This window comes from Pleuronectes platessa, chromosome 19, assembly GCF_947347685.1.
Source record: "Pleuronectes platessa chromosome 19, fPlePla1.1, whole genome shotgun sequence".
Lineage (NCBI taxonomy): Eukaryota > Metazoa > Chordata > Actinopteri > Pleuronectiformes > Pleuronectidae > Pleuronectes > Pleuronectes platessa.
In genome coordinates this window covers 20,114,676-20,132,756 of record NC_070644.1, presented here as the reverse complement: position 1 = coordinate 20,132,756, position 18,081 = coordinate 20,114,676, and the positions used below count along the sequence as shown (strand labels likewise).

Genomic DNA, 18,081 nt, shown 5'->3' with positions numbered 1-18,081 from the left:
GGTTCGATTCCCCGGGTTCGATTCCGGTTCGATTCCCCGTCTGAAACCGGGACGTTGTTGTGTTGCCTCAGTTCACCAGCGTCTCCCGGAGCCTCATGTGAATGTGAATGTCTCCCTGTCCGTCCACCAGCTAATGAGACATGTTGCTTCAGATAAAACCCTCAGAGTGGCGTCGCGCACAAAGGCAGACACACAAAGCTTGTTTATTCAGCGGAGGGCTCATGCTAATCAACCACTTGTACCTTCTCAAAAACAAAAGCCCGATATTTGCATTTCTGCAATGAGATATGAAGTCGGTTTGTTTTTCTCTTCTCTCCTCGTCCTCGTGTCTTTCATGTCCGACGCCCTGAGTGGATAAGATGAGAGACTCTGTTTTCATTCCCGAAATATAAAGGAACAGGTTCGGGCTCCAGTCTGCCACAGGACGCTGGAGCGTTTCCCAGCATGCACTGGGAGGGGACACAGGATGTTTATGTGAACTAAAGTGTCCTCACCTGATGATGTCTCCTTGTCTCCTCTCTCCTAGCTGCCAGTTCAGCTGGGTGGTCGAGGAACGGTGGACAGGGAGCGTCATCGCCAAACTACGAGGCCCCGCTACACTCTCTGGTAAGCACACAACACACACACAGACACACAAGTTGTGTTATAAACATATGTAACATATAGAGTTTGTTGCGGTACTTTTACAACTTCTGTGTCCACTTGTCCTGCAGCAAAGTCGTATCGAGGACCGTCTGGAGCGTTTTGGACGATGCCATCCACGTCCTGCGGAGCCACGCGGTCGGGCCGTCCACGGGTATGCCCAGTGGCCACGGGGAAATGCACAACCTCATCGGGGCGGCGCACACGCACAACGGGGCCATGGGCGCCCTGACCAGCGGGTACGGGTCGGGACTGCTGTCGGCCAACAGACACGCCCTCATGGTAGGAACAGACAGCATGTGTCACTTCTATTCAAAGTTATTTGTCACCTCACGTCCTCAGAAACATCATGTTCACGTTCTGCCAAGATGAAACAAGAGAGGAGAGCGGGAATCGAACCTGTGAAGTCGAACCTCAGTAATACTTTCCATATTTAAGTCTTTTGTCTTTCTTTGTCAACTTGAAACAATAAATATAATGAACCGAACAGATGTGTGACACAAGGAGAGGGAGAGAGAGAGGGGGGGAGAGAGGGAGGGAGAGAGAGAGGGGGGGGAGAGAGAGAGAGATAGAGAGAGAGAGAGAGAGAGAGAGAGAGAGAGAGAGAGAGAGAGAGAGAGAGAGAGAGAGAGAGAGAGAGAGAGAGAGAGGGAGAGATAGAGAGAGAGAGAGAGAGAGAGAGAGAGAGAGAGTGAGAGAGAGAGAGAGAGAGAGAGAGAGAGAGAGAGAGAGAGAGAGCATAATGAAAACCAGTGTAAACACACTCAGATGCATGAATCTGTTCAGACTTTGTTTATTTGTGTTGTACGTTACTGTCCATATTTACATGTGCACACACACCAGATGTTCACACACACACACACACACACAGTAACACAATGAACACTTTTGTCAGACACTACTATAAGTTTTTTGTCTTTGTGTTCGAGTCGAGATATTTAAAGGCTTTCGTGAAATAAAAATATGTTTTATTAATGAGGTTAAAATCAGGAGTGGTAGAGTCTCGGGTCCTGATGGAAGAAGCCTGGACACCTTGAGTCTTCAGCTTGTTAACCACTGGTTATGGTGGTTTTGAAGATCTTTGGTCTGGAGCACTGGGACGTGAGCAGCTCTGTGATTAACTGCTGAGCTTTTATAAAAAGAATCTTAGAATCCATCCTACATGTAACAGCCAGGGATCGATTTGAGAGATAAGGGAGAAAATCTGGTGCTGGTTAAAGTGGGAGCAGACGCGTTCTGCACCAGTTACTGAGGAGTCAAGTTCAGGATATAACTGTGAATCATACTGGTGAAAAAGGATTTAACACTTTCCACATAGATTTAAAAGATGGTGGAAAAAAAAAATTAGTGTGTGTTTGAATTCATGATCTAATTCTCAGTTTGTGGTAAAGAACTTGAAAACAACTTTTCTGCTTCATGTGGAGGTCGATCCAGACCCCCCCCCCGCCCCCCCTCTCGGGACGGCCTCACACACAAACTCAGGATTAACTTTTATGAAGTGAGTCGGAGGTTTAGCCCAAGAAAACATTTCACGTTTACCTTTCGCTAATATTTTTACAAACTTACTTTTCAGCTCAATGTTGAAATGATTTCAAATATGTTCGGACTCGTTTTCTCATGCGTCTGCAACAAGTGGAAAAAGAGTGTTTACTTATGGACACACACACACACACAGAGACACACACACACACAAACACACAGTCTCAGAAAGTGCTCGTTGTGTTGTCCTCATTAGCAGAAGTGTGTGTGTGGTGTGTGTGTGTGTGTATTATTGGCTGACAGAGAAACAGAGTCATTACTTTAGGTCTGAAAACACACCAGATCTATAACAGCACACACTCACACACACACACACACACACAGACACACACACACACTCACACACTCACACACAGACACACACACACCTCTGGACGTGTGCCTGTTCAACATCACGTTGTGGGGACTCGCTCCATCGAGCAGTAAAACTAACGAAGCTGCTGATTGACAAAGTATTTTTCACATTTCCCGTTTTTTTTATCTCTTTCCTCTTTTCTCTTTCATGTCGTTTCTTGTCTTCTCTCTCTCTCTTCTCTCTCTCTCTCTCTTTCACTCACGTGTTCTTTTTTATTATTGACACTTATTTTATTACATTTTTACGTTATTTTTTTTCCAACCTTTTGTTTTTATCTTCTCATTAACACGCCCTCTCTCTCTCTCTCTCTCTCTCTTCCTCTTCCTCTCTTTAATACACACACACACACACGCACACACACACACACACACACACACTCACACACACACACACAGCTGTATGTAGTTTGGCAGTGTTAGGCAGAGACGCCTGCAGGCTGAGGTCATAACTCTGGGAAAACAGGTGGTAGACTGATGTGGGAGAGAGGGGGGGTAGGGGGGGTGGGGGGGGGGACGTATACACAGACAGGAATGCATCGTATACACACACACATTAGAAGTCGTACAGAGGCCGACACACACACACACACACGTGTTCCCACATTGTCTTGGGTCGATACGTCCAAGTGACCACGATCAGTTTCTCTGTGGAACCGACTGTGAACTGTGTGGAGTTGATGTCTGGAGCTGCACTGAGGTCAGGAGATCTTCCTCAAGGTTCTGTAGTGAGAACACAAACGTCTCAGTGCGTCCATGTGAGAAGACAGAAGGAGGACACCCTGTTTCTAAAGTTTCCACTGGTCAAACCCCCACAAATCTGCAAAGTGATGAGTCACGACCGACCTTCTCTCCTGAGTCAGTGGTAGAAACAGGTTTTCAGCAGAGATGGAATCTTCTCTCTCAGGTGAACACGTTGATTTCCTCTTTGTTTCAGCCGGGCAGATGCTGAGGCTGCATCTTCTCCTGCAGGAGATCAGTGACGCATGTTGAATCTTCTCAGCGTTGTTCTTGTAGGTCTTGTGCACTTGTAGTATTGTGCAATGCATTGCAGCATGAATCACCGGGGAGGGAAACAGGAAGTCAGACTCCTCTATGGGCGATGGGGAAGCAGTCAATGTGAACGTGGAGAGACGAGGAGATTCCCGAGCTGTCGGTGATGAGGTTCCGACGTGTTGTTCCGGACTCTAACCCCCCCCCCCGGTGCTTCACAGGAGAAACACTAACTCCAGAACATGGCTGAACCCAGATCTCTGGACGTGTGTGAGCCTCAGTTTAATCCCCCGGCCGTCAGAGTGATTCATGGACATTAAACGGTCTGATCGTTGCAAACAGCAGCAGAGAGGCAGGGAGCTAAATGTGCAGAAGAAGATCATCACACACGAGTGTCCCCGACTCGGTGGAGCAGGTTTTAAACTGTGGTTCCAGTCGATGCATCTCAGCTCAGGGAGGATGTGACCCTGGAACAAGGGGAGGGGTCGGCTCAGATCCCTCTCTCTCTCTCTCTCCATTAAGCAGAGTCACATTAAGTGAAATGGATCATAATCTGCATCGCTTTGCCGTAAAACACACTAATGCCTTTTAAAGCTCTGCAGCTCCTCTCTCTCCTCGGTGGATCGGCTGTAAGCTGATGGAAATCCACTGCTCCATTTACCTCCGGCACAAAAACAACAGCTACAACAATGACAAACTCTGTGGAGCTGATTTCTTTATTGACTTTGAGAAAAATGCAGGAGTCGCTCTTCACCCTGCTCATTGCACAGGGAATCAAAAAAAACAGAAACACATCCCACCACTGGAAAATGTTGCTCCACTTTTCCTCTCGGAGATTCCAACCTCAACACTGAGTGTGTGTGTGTGTGTGAGTGTGAGTGTTAGTGTGTGTGTGTGTGTGTGTGTTGACGTTGCTACAGCAGGTGCTTTCTGTCAAGTGTTGAGTTTGCACAGAGCACAGACTGTACAGTTAGCAGACCATTCCACTGTGTGTATGAATGTGTGTGTGTGTGTGTGTGTCTGTGTGTGTGTGTGTGTGTGTGTGTGTGTGTTTTAAAGTCAGACCAACGTAGCCTCCAGTCTAAATATTCAATGTCCTGCAGTGAATCACAGTTTATTTTTTCTTTTGTCATAAATACAAACACAATGTCCAGTTTTTAATCTTATATTTTGAATCAACAAACTCAATTTAGTTTTTTTTAATTGTTCACATTTATGGGTTCGAGGCCCCTTCAGGATGAACCTGGTGACATTGTGCGTAGCCGAACTGCATTGTGGGTCCATGGCCACACGTTGCTCACAGCAGAAGACCTTTCATTTTCATTGGGTAATGGAAACAGCAGCCAATCAAATCACATTAATGCTAAAATGGAGGCAGAAGCAGTGGATGAACCTGGTGTGTGTTCTGCTGGTTGTGTGTTCTTCTAGTTGTATTGATGGCTAGCATACAAAGTCAAATTTGTTGTGTGTCCGAAGCATGAATAGATTTTCAAAAGAAAGATTTCTGATGATTTTATAAAAATTTGATGACAAGGCATTTATTTTTCACGCTCCAGCTCCTCAGGGGATGCGCCCTTTATATTTGAATGACCCGTTGACCTTTGTTGTAGCGCCACCATCAGGACAGGATTTAAATTTAAATATTGTGGCCGTAGCATCGTCCTGAATCTGCTCATGAAACTGAGTCGTGCAGTTTCTGAGATGAGAAGGAGTAGACGTCCTCCTTCATGTCACAGCTCCTCTTCTCCTCCTGCCCTGAATTCTTATTCTCACACAGGTGTGTGTGTGTGTGTGTTTGTGTGTTTGTTTTGTTCAGACTGCGACAATAATCAGAAACGACAAATGGAAATTGCAGAAATTCATCTAGGTTGAAATATTACAATTTACAGAGTTAGTGAATTGGCAGAGTTTATTTTTCTTCTCTCAGTCAGACCCAGACTTGTCCCTACTGTTTACAACCGCATGACAAGTGTGTGTGTGTATTTGTGTGTGTGTGTGCGTGTGTGTAAGTGCACTGATTACACAGGAAGAAGAGAAGGTAGGGAATTTCTGGGTCAAGAGATGGCACACACACACACACACACACATACACATTTTAAATGAACTCACTGATCAACAACATTGCAGACAGTTACTCACCTCCTCCTCCTCCTCCTCCTCCTCCTCCTCCTCCTCCTCCTCCTCCTCCTCCTCCTCCTCCTCCTCCTCCTCTTCTTCCTCCTCATCCTCATCATCCTTTTCTATCAGGTTTATTTAAATGGAATTTATACAAATACAAACAGAGCATCGCTGAGGTCCAAACAACCTGAAATCCAATCAAGATGCTCAAATCACACTCGTAGAGCTTTTCATTAAGATCCATGAAATCTGAAAAATTAGTTAAAATGTCAACAAAAAAAAATTTAACTCAATGTTAGAGAAGAAAGTGAAGAAATATTCCAGGATCTGCCTATAATACTTTTTGCCCAAATCCTTCCAACAACTTTTGTGTAAATCTGCTCAGTAGCTTTTTGCAGAATCCTGCTAATAAACAAATGGACAGGGATGAAAACAACCATAACCAAAATATTAAAATACTTTTCATTTTAGGTTCTTAGAAATGAATTCTCTACCTACAGCTGTTTATTAAAAATAATTAAGGTAAATAAGGTAAAAAAAAATTATTGTTTGAAACTGAATTTTATTTGGATTTAAGGTCGATGCTGTGATATATTGATTGATTATCTGAACTTTAATTTATTCTCCAAACTTAAGTAATTGAAGAAAGGTCATGTGACACACTCATCATGTGACAGCCCAATTTAAATCTCTTGATATTTATTTAAACAACAAACACATCACATGATCATCAAGTCACATGTTTACTTCCTGTCTGACACAGAGTTGACAGGATGTTAGAAACTCTCCTCGTTGGTGCATTCAAGGACACTCTGGCATTTTCAGACTTGGCTGCTGAACAGTAACGTTTGTAAGGCGAAGATGAAAAAAAATAATCTGAGTTTTCTTTTCACTGTGTTTGGTTTGAACTCTGAAAACACAGATGTGTGAGCGTCCTTGAACGCAGCTCTGAGGAGAATCAGCACAAACCCAAACTAAAGAACCTGAACTCAAGGTCCACTCACGGACTTTACGTGTTGACGGTTAAATCAAAGCTTTCCTCTGATGCCTCCGTGTTTTCATTGGCCATTTAGTTTAGCCAGCGTCCAATCGGCTGCCTGGAAGCTGCCGGGGAAGTGGACGTGGCAGCGATTCGTGGCAAATATCGGATCTGCACCGGCACCAGATCAGTTTCTGTGTGACTTATTTATATTTTCCTCCTCCGTCTGTCTCCCTGTCATCCCTCCTCATTGAACTAAATTAAGGAAGAGAGAAGGAAGCCTCGTTAAAAATATAAAAGCCCTCCATTAAAAATGTACGCCACGCTCCCCGGCTCCCTCTCTGCTGCCATTTTACATTTGGGAATCCAGGCGGTGATGAAAGGCAGAGAGCAGGAAGGAGAGGCACGGAGAAAGAGGAGAGGAGGAAGAATAGAAAAAAGAGGGCGAAGAGACGTGTGGACACAGACTGTGGACGCTCACACACACACACACACACACACACACACACACAGACACACACAGGCTGACAAACAGGTCGACATTTTGTGGTATTTTCAGCGAGCGAGGGAGCATGTGGCGGGAAAGACCTCACCGTCATCCAGCTGGATTCACAGATGCATTTCATTCTCAAAACAACTTTATTCACACCGTCGCTGCAGCACATTTAAATAAAGTGACTTAAAGACGGACGTTGAGTTGCATTGTGGGTAATGTAGGCCCCCAGGGAGGAAGAATGTGAGGAATAAAAAACTCAATGGTCTAAACTTCAAAGTCCCTGTCAGAAGCACGATGCTAAACTCAATAGAACTTTTATAGGAATGTAATTGTGTCCGAGCCTGAAACAAAGTGTAGATTAAACTCCACTGGTCTTTAAGAATCAAGCCACTGTTCCCAGTGAGCGACATTCGGCTGAGTGGACGCGTCGCTCGCTGCTGATTGGTCGAAGCGACTCCACAAACAGAACGCAGCTCACACCAGCGCCGTGTCAGATTGAATTATGGATTGAAATGAAATGGCAATTCAGTCTGATTATCACGCCATTAAAAATCCACCACACACACACACACACACACACACACACACACACACACACACACACACACACACTGTGCTCAGAGCGCCACACACCACCATCCTGTTCACAGTCTCCAGGTCTGAACATCTATCAACACTCATATCGAGAAAAGTGTCCCGCTGATAAAACACAGCTCAGGACGAGGAGGGAGAGAGATTCTGAACCACACACACACTCTCTCACACACACACACACACACACACACACTACCACACACACACACACACACACAAAGTGAGCCCATCTCGTGCCAAAACAGTGAGTCCCTGCTGGAAGCTGCTCGGTGCTCTGGGAATTAGAAATCCCACAATTAAACATATGGGCATTAAGATAATTGTCAGTTGTTGTGCTTCCGTGTGCGTGTGTGTGTAAGCGTGTGTGTGTGTTTGTGTGTGTTTGTGTGTGTGTGTGTGTGGCAGACAGATGGATAGGATTCAGCCAAGCACACACATACACACACACACACACACACAAACATACACAGATACACAGAGGCCTACACACCCTACAGCGTCCATTGAAAATTCACATAAAAAAAACATGGACACACACTACATGTCAGACACGGAGATACACACACAAACACACACACACACACACACACACACACACACACAGGGAAGAGCAGCTTCTTAAAACATCTCGAGGAATGGTCTTTGTGTGTGTATGTGAGTGTATGTGTGTTTGTTTGTGAGAGTTTGTGTGTTTTTGTTTGTGAGTGTGTGTGTGTTTGTTTGTGTGAGTGTGTGTGTGTGTGTGTGAGCGACAGATGGGGACCTTTACTGACTCCGTAAGGTAGAGGACGCCCTCAACAGGCCAAAGATAAAACTACAGGGAGAAATAACTCAGTTGAATTTGTAAAATAATTCTTTGTTGGCAACAATTTCATTCATATAATTTCAAATAAAATGAGATGCATGAAAAAATTATTCAAATTATTTTATTTATAGTAAATAGAGGATCAATACGATATTTGAGCACAGTAATTTACACATTTTATTTTCAATGTGTAGAAAGTAATAAAATAAAAAACAGGTAAATCACAGGAAATGAAACATGTTTTATAATAACATATGCAAATATAAATACACACATTATGTAATATGGATAATGATGTAGTTCCTGTCAAGTTGAAACTTGATTCTTGACTGTAATTCATTTTAATTCAGTCCCACACCTGGGACATTGAAATCACTAAATGCACTTTAAATAGATCAATGCAATATTTATAATTTTTTTTAATAGAATTGTCTGAAACCTAAAGTTTCAAGCTGAGGATTCTGAGTTTTTATTAGAAATCAAATGATATATTTCAGAGTTGTTTTGAAAGGTTTCAGTGAGAAGCAGTGGACTTGATGTTTAATGATCAGTCGCAGACTCACAGCAGCTGTTTATTAATCTTTATGAATTATTAATCTGTGTTTTCCAGGGCGGCTCTCACAGAGAAGACGGCGGGAGCGGTTTGCGTGGCGGACACTCGATGGCCGGTCCCGGGCCTCAGCTGCCGGCTCAGTCGGCCTCGTCACCGGACCTGAACCAGCCCGACCCGTACCGCGGTGAGTCACCACCTCACGGGCACTAGATACAGTGGGAATCGAACCTCTGATGATGTCAGGACGACAAACGTCTGATGTTCAAATCAAATACACGCAGACAACAAGTCGTACGAGTCGTGTGAGAGTGTGTGAGAGTGTGTGTGTGTGTGGGGGGGGGGGGGGGGGAGGAGGAAACACAGGTTAAGATGATGGAACTCGACTCAAGCGAGGATCAGAAAGTTAAGAAGCGTAGACTCGGATCTCAGCTGGCGAGCTTCATCTCCACGGGCGGAGCCACACTTAACGAGGGGGGTAAATGGATAAACTGTGTGTGTGTGTGTGAGTGTGTGTCTGTGTGTGTGTTAGACGGATGTGGAGCAGCTAAAGTGTATATGAGCGCGCTGCGGAGCAAATTAGCCCTGAGCCGGTTTTTAAAAGGCTGAGAATAAGTCTGCTGGCAGCAAAGTTCAGCCAGAAGCATCGAGAGCCAAGTGTGTAATGAGGTGAGAGAGAGAGGGAACACACACACACACACACACACACATACACACACACAGTGAGCCAGAAGTTCTTATTCCTGCATCCATCCATAACACACTCACACACACACACACACACACACACACATGTCGAGCCGTGGAGGCTGTAAATAAAGGATATTGAAATGTTTTTGGCGGAGCTGTGGTTTCCTGAGGTCTTTGATTTTTTTATACTTTATTAATGAACAGTAAAGTTCAGATTGGTTTTTAAATTTAAATCATTTTGTGTGTTGTTGGAGGAAGCGGATGATTTTCATAGTAAATATAGATCATAAGTTATTCATGTGTTAATGTACGTGCTTCATTTAAAGTGAACATAAATCCTGAGGTGTGTGATAACACAGTGAGTTGTAGGATCCTCTGCTGCTGGATGATCAGGTTGTTCTTTTAGTTTGTGTGTAGTTGTGTGTTGTCTGTCCCCTGCACACTGAGGCTCGTCCCCAGCGTCCTGCGTCCACTGGTCTCTCGTCCTCCTGGTTTCACTCAGAGACACAAAGTCACTTTTCACAAGTTCATCTAAACACAAGCAGCTATTTATGCACAAACACACAGTGATTGTACGGAGCCGAACGCACACACATACACACAAATACACACAAAACAAACACAGGCCGTCACTCAGAGCCGTGCACAAAATGCACCCAGTCAGGCGAGCGCAGATCCAAAATGGCCGACAGTCGCCCGTGTGTGTGTGTGTGTTGACGCAGACGTTGGCAGCGACTGAGGGACGGATCCAAACAGACGTGTGATAAAGACGTCTCTGTTCAGCCGAGTGAGACGGAGGCTCAGCGTCTTGATCGCCCCCTGGTGGCCGGCTGTAGTACAGCTCATGAACCCCGCCTCCTCTATGTTAGCAGATGGGACAAAAATCCACTTTGATTAAATGTTTGTCAAAGATGGGTTCTGTCGTTCTCATCACACTGATGTTTGTCCATGTGTCTGATGAACTCTCTCCTCCTCTCTCCTCCTCTGTCCTCTCTCCACCTCTCTTCTCTCTCCTCTCTCCTCCCTCCTCCTCTCTCCTCCTCTCTCCTCCTCTGTCCTCTCTCCTCCTCTCTTCTCTCTCCTCTCTCCTCTCTCCTCCTCTGTCCTACTCTGTCCTACTCTGTCCTCTCTCCTCCTCTCTTCTCCTCTCTCCTCCTCTCTCCTCCTCTGTCCTCTCTCCTCCTCTCTTCTCTCTCCTCTCTCCTCCTCTGTCCTCTCTCCTCCTCTCTTCTCTCTCCTCTCTCCTCCTCTGTCCTCTCTCCTCCTCTGTCCTCTCTCCTCCTCTCTTCTCTGTCCTCTCTCCTCCTCTCTCCTCTCTCCTCTCTCCTCCTCTCTTCTCTCTCCTCTCTCCTCCTCTGTCCTCTCTCCTCCTCTCTTCTCTCTCCTCTCTCCTCCTCTGTCCTCTCTCCTCCTCTCTTCTCTGTCCTCTCTCCTCCTCTCTCCTCCTCTGTCCTACTCTGTCCTACTCTGTCCTCTCTCCTCCTCTCTTCTCTCTCCTCTCTCCTCCTCTCTCCTCCTCTCTCCTCCCCTGTCCTCTCTTCTCTCTCCTCTCTCCTCCCCTGTCCTCTCTCCTCTCTCCTCCTCTCTCCCTCCTCCTCTCTCCTCCCTCCTCCTCTCTCCTCCTGCAGCGCTGTCCGGAGGTCTCCAGGGCCAGAGCACCTCCTCCGTCAGCTCAGAGATCAAGTCTGAGGACGAGGGGGACGAGAACCTCCTGCAGGACTCCAAGCCTCTGGATCCCAAGAGGGAGGACGCCGACTCCAAGGAGCTGAAAGCTAATGACAGGTCAAGACCTAGGTAACGCAGCCCACCACAGACGCTCGCTTGGATCAAACCCCTCAGCTGAGCTGGGACGCATCGTCCCCAAGCACCGGCCGGGTCAGAGAACGTCCTTGTGTCCTCACTGATGAAACCAAACCTCTCCAGGTTCACGTGTCTCATTGATTCTTAGTCACAAGGCAGAAATTCAGCATCTACATGAGATAGAACCAGGATTTTGTTATTATCTAGAGCAACTGACATGAAACTCAAGCTGCAGGACCTCTATTTGGACATAATTTAATTATTTCAGTCAGTTCCTGATGTAAGACAAAGTGAAAATAAGCCGTATTTCTGGAGAGAGGACACAAGGAGGGACTCTGACTCGCTGGTGCTTCGGGAACCAGCCTCTGGACTTTGATGAAGTGACCAAGTGTGATGAGAAGCAGCTAAAAGCCTCAGTTAACCAGAGACCACATGACGATGAGGAGTCCCGTGTCCACCAGGCGTCTCTCCAGGAGACACCTGGTGGACGTGGAGCTCCAGGTTGATCCCGTCTGTCTCTCCAGGAGACGCCTGGTGGACATGGAGCTCCAGGTTGATCCCGTCTGTCTCTCCAGGAGACACCTGGTGGACGTGGAGCTCCAGGTTGATCCCGTCTGTCTCTCCAGGGTCTTGAGCCTGGTTTTAACTGTTTCTCTCACAGCAGAGTAGAGCCAACACACAACATTCTCAAAGAAGTGACGCCTCGATCTCAGGGCTGGGAAATAAAAACACACACACAGATCAAAAGATAATTATCTTTAAATTTGAAAACAATCCAACGTGTTGCTTCCCGTCCTGAGATCAGCTGAGCAGCCTTCATCCCTCCGGCCTGAACAAAGTGTTCATCAGGTTCAACTTCACCCAGAGGACGACTTCAGAAACATTTGGATCCCAAACCCAGAGAGTTCATGATGGTGGCTCATGATGAAGATGATGATGATGATGATGATGATGATGATGATGATGTTTGGGAATCATGTGCTGATGAAAACTTGCTGATGATTAACCCTTAACCCATTTTCTAACATTTTCTATGATTTCCTTGTTGCTATCGCCCCCTACAGTTAAATTTATGTTAACATCTTTTCGCCAACTATAATAAACCAAACTTCCTTTAATCTTGATTTGCTCCGAGAAGCTAAAATATTATATTTAAATTTACACTTTCTTCATTTTAATTGAAAACACGAAACACGGCAGATAAGTCTTTAAAATACCCAGAATGCAATGCCACTGGATGAACCATCAGGTTCGACACAGAATCTACTGCAGGTTTTCATCAACATCAGATTCTCCACCGAAATTTAAACATGAGCTTTCATCCTGAAACTCCTCCTCTTCCTCCTCCTCCTCTTCCTCTCCTCCTCCTCCTCTTCTCCTCCTGCTCTCCTCCTCCTCCTCTTCCTCTCCTCCTCCTCCTCTCCTCCTCCTCTTACTCTCCTCCTCTTCCTCTCCTCTCCTCCTCCTCCTCCTCTCCTCTCCTCCTCCTCCTCCTCTTCCTCTCCTCTCCTCTCCTCTCCTGCTCTCCTCCTCCTCTTCCTCTCCTCTCCCCTGTGTCTCTCCTCTTTCTCCTCCTCTTTGTTGATCACTGTAGCAACAACGAGGACGAGGACCTGTCTCCGGAGCAGAAGATGGAGAGAGAGAGGGAGCGGAGGATGGCGAACAACGCACGGGAACGCCTGCGCGTCCGTGACATCAACGAAGCGTTCAAGGAGCTGGGAAAGATGGTGCAGCTGCACCTGAAGAGCGACAAACCTCAGACCAAGTTACTGATCCTGCACCAGGCCGTGGCCGTCATCCTCAGCCTGGAGCAGCAAGTCCGAGGTCAGGTTCAAGGAGAGACACGTGACCTTTGACCCCAATGCAACAGGGATACATAAGCTCATCTGCACAAAAAGCACATTTGAGGAGTTATGGCAGAAATAGTGACTTCACTGCTTGGTCAATAAAAAAAGGACCAAAGAGTCTTGAATACATTTAAATACAAGACACTAGTTTCATACTGATACTATCTTCTTTAAGTTAAAGTTAAAGTCGCTCATATTTAAACTAATTTAAAACTAAACTCAAAATTGTACCAAAGTAAAAGTAAAATTCATCAGTAACTTTCTTACTTGAATATCAATAAGTAAGAATTTCTTTTACTTTAACTTTTCTCACTTCTGCTGTTTTAATGAAGTAAAATGATTTCACTTGACTCTGGATCAGAGGTCCGGCTCTCACTTACACCACATGCAGTACTGCAGAGGCTCCAGTAGAGGGCAGTAGTGGCAGCTGTCGACCTCTCAGTCTCCTCAGTTCAAGATGGAGCCTGAATTAAAACCCTCTCTGAGGAGAAAGAGAACTAACCTAGTGTGTGTTCCCTGCAGAGAGGAACCTGAACCCCAAGGCCGCGTGTCTGAAGCGCCGCGAGGAGGAGAAGGTGACGGTGTCGTCGGATGGGACGCCCCTGTCGCTGGCCGCCGCGCACCACGCCGCCGCCTCCGTCATGGGCGATGGGTCGAACCCCATGGGACAAATGTAAACTGCAGCACCACCCCCCCCCCCCCCCTACACACACATACACACACACACACTTATACACTAATCTGCTGTTGTACCTTCAACTCTTTTAATTCAGAAACCAGCTCAGAAACTTTACCCATTTTAAAAAGCATCTGTCCAATGAAATGAAATTGGAAACACCCCCCCCCCCCCCCCATGAAAAAAAAGTATCCAGTTGAATTGAGATTTCTCCTGATTCCAAAATACTAAAATGACACAAACAACATGTTTATAAATTCTCATTTCGATAAACAATTCGAATTATTTGACTAAATTCATGAGAAACATCGTTCGGTCCCTGACAGTTAAATTCTGTTGGAGCTGATGATGTGAGCTTCTGTCTGGTTCAGGGACATTTTAACATCAGATGTGTGATTTTAATGTGTTTGTTGTTGTCTCTTTACACTCGACCTGTGTTTCTGTTGATTGTGTGAAGCTCAGCTCGTTCTAATGGTTTGGGTTTGTTCAGGTTTCATATTTCTGAGTATTTAAATTGAAATGGACGAAAGGAACATGCACGTTGTTTTATAAGAGGAAACAAATCCCAGATTATCATTTTTATATTTAGTGTTTCATCTCTAACAAGCAGCTTATTGATCTCAGGTCATTTCTATGAAAAAATGACTTCTGTCTACATTTAAGAAACTCTTTTTATGCCAGTATCTTACATTTAACAAAATTTGCATTCATCAAACTCCAACATCCCAAATAATGCAAATATGAGACACAAATTTGTCTTCAGTCTCAACATGTCCGACTAAGTTCACCAGGTGTTGATTTTTGTATCATCCTGTTTCTGCTCAGGTCGAAGGTGCCAGAGTTCATCAAGATGATGAGTGACCACTTCCTCTGACGCTGTTTCCCTAACGACCCAGCAACCAATCAAACCCGTTGTCGCTTCAGCCCGACCAATCAGATCAGCCTCTTTCTCTCCTCTCGTCTGTCGTCTCCGATCCTCCTCCTCGCCTCTGTCTCCCTCTTCTGTCGAGAACACGAACTGCAGAGTCACACCAGTCGCTTTCGTCACTTCGCCGTGAACCGGACGCTTCTCCTGGAGACGGGGGAACGCGATGCAGCAGAGGATTCTGGGAACTTTTCACACAAAGTGACAGCAACGGACAAAAGTCTTTGGAATCACATCATCCAAGAAATTCTTCTTGTACTTCTTGTTTTATCAGCATTCCCACTTTTAAAGAATAAAAGGGTTCTATATATATAAAAATATATATAGTATATATACGAGAAAAGGATAAAAAAAAAAGATGAAAACCTTGATTTTTAAAAAGTGCACCGGGACGCAGGCAGCGAGGAGACGAAGGTCGTTCAGAGCGGAAAACAAAACATATCACAAAGTGTTTCAAGAGATTTTTTTTTTGTTTTTGTTGAACGCAGCCTCGCCGCGTCTCTCTGATTGGTCTGAGGTTTGTTGCTCTTCGGGTGCAGCTGCACCAGCTTTCCCAGCTCCACGAACGCTACGTCGTAACGTACGCAACGAACGCCCCCCTGTGGACGAACTGTGCCTGATGGTAACCAGTCACACACACACACACACACACACACACACACACACAGAAGCAAAGATGATGAACAGACAAACAGAACAGGACATTTCCAGGAAGTCGGCCGAACACTCACACATCAGCTCGAAAAACCACGATTCAAGTTCAACGAGAGAGATTTGGAATCTGTTCGTGATCTTAGAGTTTGTAGAAGACGCTTAAGTTCACAAATGCTTCTTGACTATCATAGATCCTCGGACAAACGTGGGGCTCAACTATAACAAGGGGCCACTCCACCTCCCCCACCCCCCCCCCCCACCCCCCCTTCGACTGCATTCCCTCCTCCACGTTCAAACTGTAACATTAAAATGATTATCAACCTTTTTCCTTTATTTCATCAGCGTTTCCTGCTGAGACACGTCAGAATCAACACAGACACAAACACCCTCCACAGTTGTTCCCGTGTGTATCTGCCCAGTAACAAGAGAATCAATCATTGAACCAATTGAATCAATCAACCAGTGAGCGACTCCACCGGCTTTGGGGGGTTTATGGTTTCTGAAGGTAGAGGAATAAAGACGGGGAGCAGGAACCGTGCGGTAACGTTAGAGTGTACTTTGACAGAAAGCTCCAGGAAACATCTGAGAAGCATCATCTGCTCAGCAGCTCAGGAGACGGGTGCTCAGAGGGAAAAGGGAGGATGAAGGACGACAGGTAGATGGAGGAGAGGGAGGGAGGAGGGCTGGACTGAGCACTGACGTCATTTCTATTCCACTTTTAGCACATTCCCTGAATTGCAATCTACTTGAATCAAGCGCTGCCGATGCCCTGAAGGGGGAGGGGGGGGGGGGGGGGTCATGGGAGGGGGGACAGCAGGATTGATTGGGACCAGAAGAGAGAGAGAGTGAGAATAGATCAAGCAAAGGAACAATCATTGGGGTTTTAATCTCGGGGCCAAAGTCGTCAAATCATTCCTGTAACCGGTTCATGAGATCTCCTCTCGGTCCTGAACCCCAAGTCCAGCTTCAGACGTCTGCTCTGCCTCATTGGCCTGATCGCATTTAGCTGCTTCAGGATCAGTTCTGACCCCTTTCCCATCGTCAATCCCTTGAATCCTAGACTCTGCAGTTCTGTCTGCAGTGGGATAAGAACAACATCTGGACTGGTTGGTACTCAATGGTTTATTTGTTAAAGGTGCTGCAGGTTGAGGTTCATGCATCTGGACTCGAGGCCTGAGGCCACATCTCAGTGTCTGGCTCTTAATCATCAGCCAGATTCAGTCTCATGACTTTGTTATTGTTGTTTACATCTGTGAGAGGTCCAATCCACAAATTAGTATTATCCATGTGTTGTACTTTGACCCCCCCCCCCCCCCCCCCCAGGTGTCTGAGGTAGACGTAGTGAAGTCCAGACGTCACCAAGTGGAAATCCAGATGGACCCTGATTGAAACCCCTCTGAGTCCAGGTCTACGTCTGATCTCCACTGCTGACCCTCGCCTTATTAGCCCCGATCGAGAGTCCAAGCCCCCCCCCCACCCACCCCACCCCCCTGGTCTCTTGCCCCACCCAAGCGGTCCCACAGATGCAATTTGAACATTCACTTCTACCAATGTGCCTTTTTAGAGTTCATATCATGGGAGTTACCAGAGGAGGACGTGTACCTGGTCTTTTAATAGGATGCAAGCTTAGGGAAACCTGTTCTTAGTCGTTAGGTTCTATGCAGTCGGGTTTTTTACCAGACCTGGGTATTTAAAAAAAGATTAAAAAGGAAAAAAAAGTATTTTTTGGATAAAAAAAACAAACAAAAACTGTATTTAATGTACTGTACACTTATATGTAAGTAGACAGCGTGTTCTGGCTCCGAGCCGATGGGACAGACGCTTGATTTAGCTAAACGAGCCCCCGTCCCAGTGCCCCCCCCCCCTCCACGAATCCTCCAGAACCCCCCCCCCCCCCACCTCCCCGTCCTGTTCCGAGCCCCGCCCTGTTTCCATGGTGGACAACGCGTCTCTTCTTGTATTATAGCTTCTCAGCTTTTTATCAATATTTGCTGGGCTCGCCCGTGGGCCCGTGTAGTCTTCAGTACAACGTGTGTGGTTGTTTGTCGTAAAGCAGATTTTCTTTTTGGTTTCTCTCTCTCTCTCTCTCTCTGTTTTTTAAGAAGAATCTTTTTCTCTTATTGATTTTTCTTTGTCTGTTCTGGTTTACATGTCTATGACGGAAAATGTAAAAAAAAAAAAAAAAAAACAACTAAAAACAAACAAAAAATAAAGTACAATTCTCTCTCCGGCAGCGTTCTTCTCTGTCGGTGTCATTTTGACGCGGTTTTAATTCCGACCCAATCAACAGGAAGGCATCGGAAACTGGAAAAGAATCTATTTGAATAAATCGATCTATATATAAATGTACAAAAAAATATATACGATATATAAGGAGGGTGCCGGTCCCTGTCATTTTTTTGTGTTTGCTTGGGGAGGAGTT

At 45.8% G+C, this 18,081-nt stretch overlaps 1 protein-coding gene across 1 annotated transcript; it reads left to right on the top strand.

Moving 5' to 3' along the window:
* Positions 1-522: 522 nt before the first annotated feature.
* On the top strand, positions 523-15,683 carry LOC128425198 (transcription factor 4; the record flags this gene model as incomplete). The annotated part of the gene is given in 8 exon segments (XM_053411730.1): positions 523-606; positions 714-743; positions 745-924; positions 9,128-9,254; positions 11,386-11,551; positions 13,152-13,381; positions 13,927-14,077; positions 14,906-15,683. Coding segments are annotated over 8 exon segments (1,017 nt in total), but the record flags the coding sequence as incomplete, so codon positions are not given.
* Positions 15,684-18,081: the final 2,398 nt, after the last annotated feature.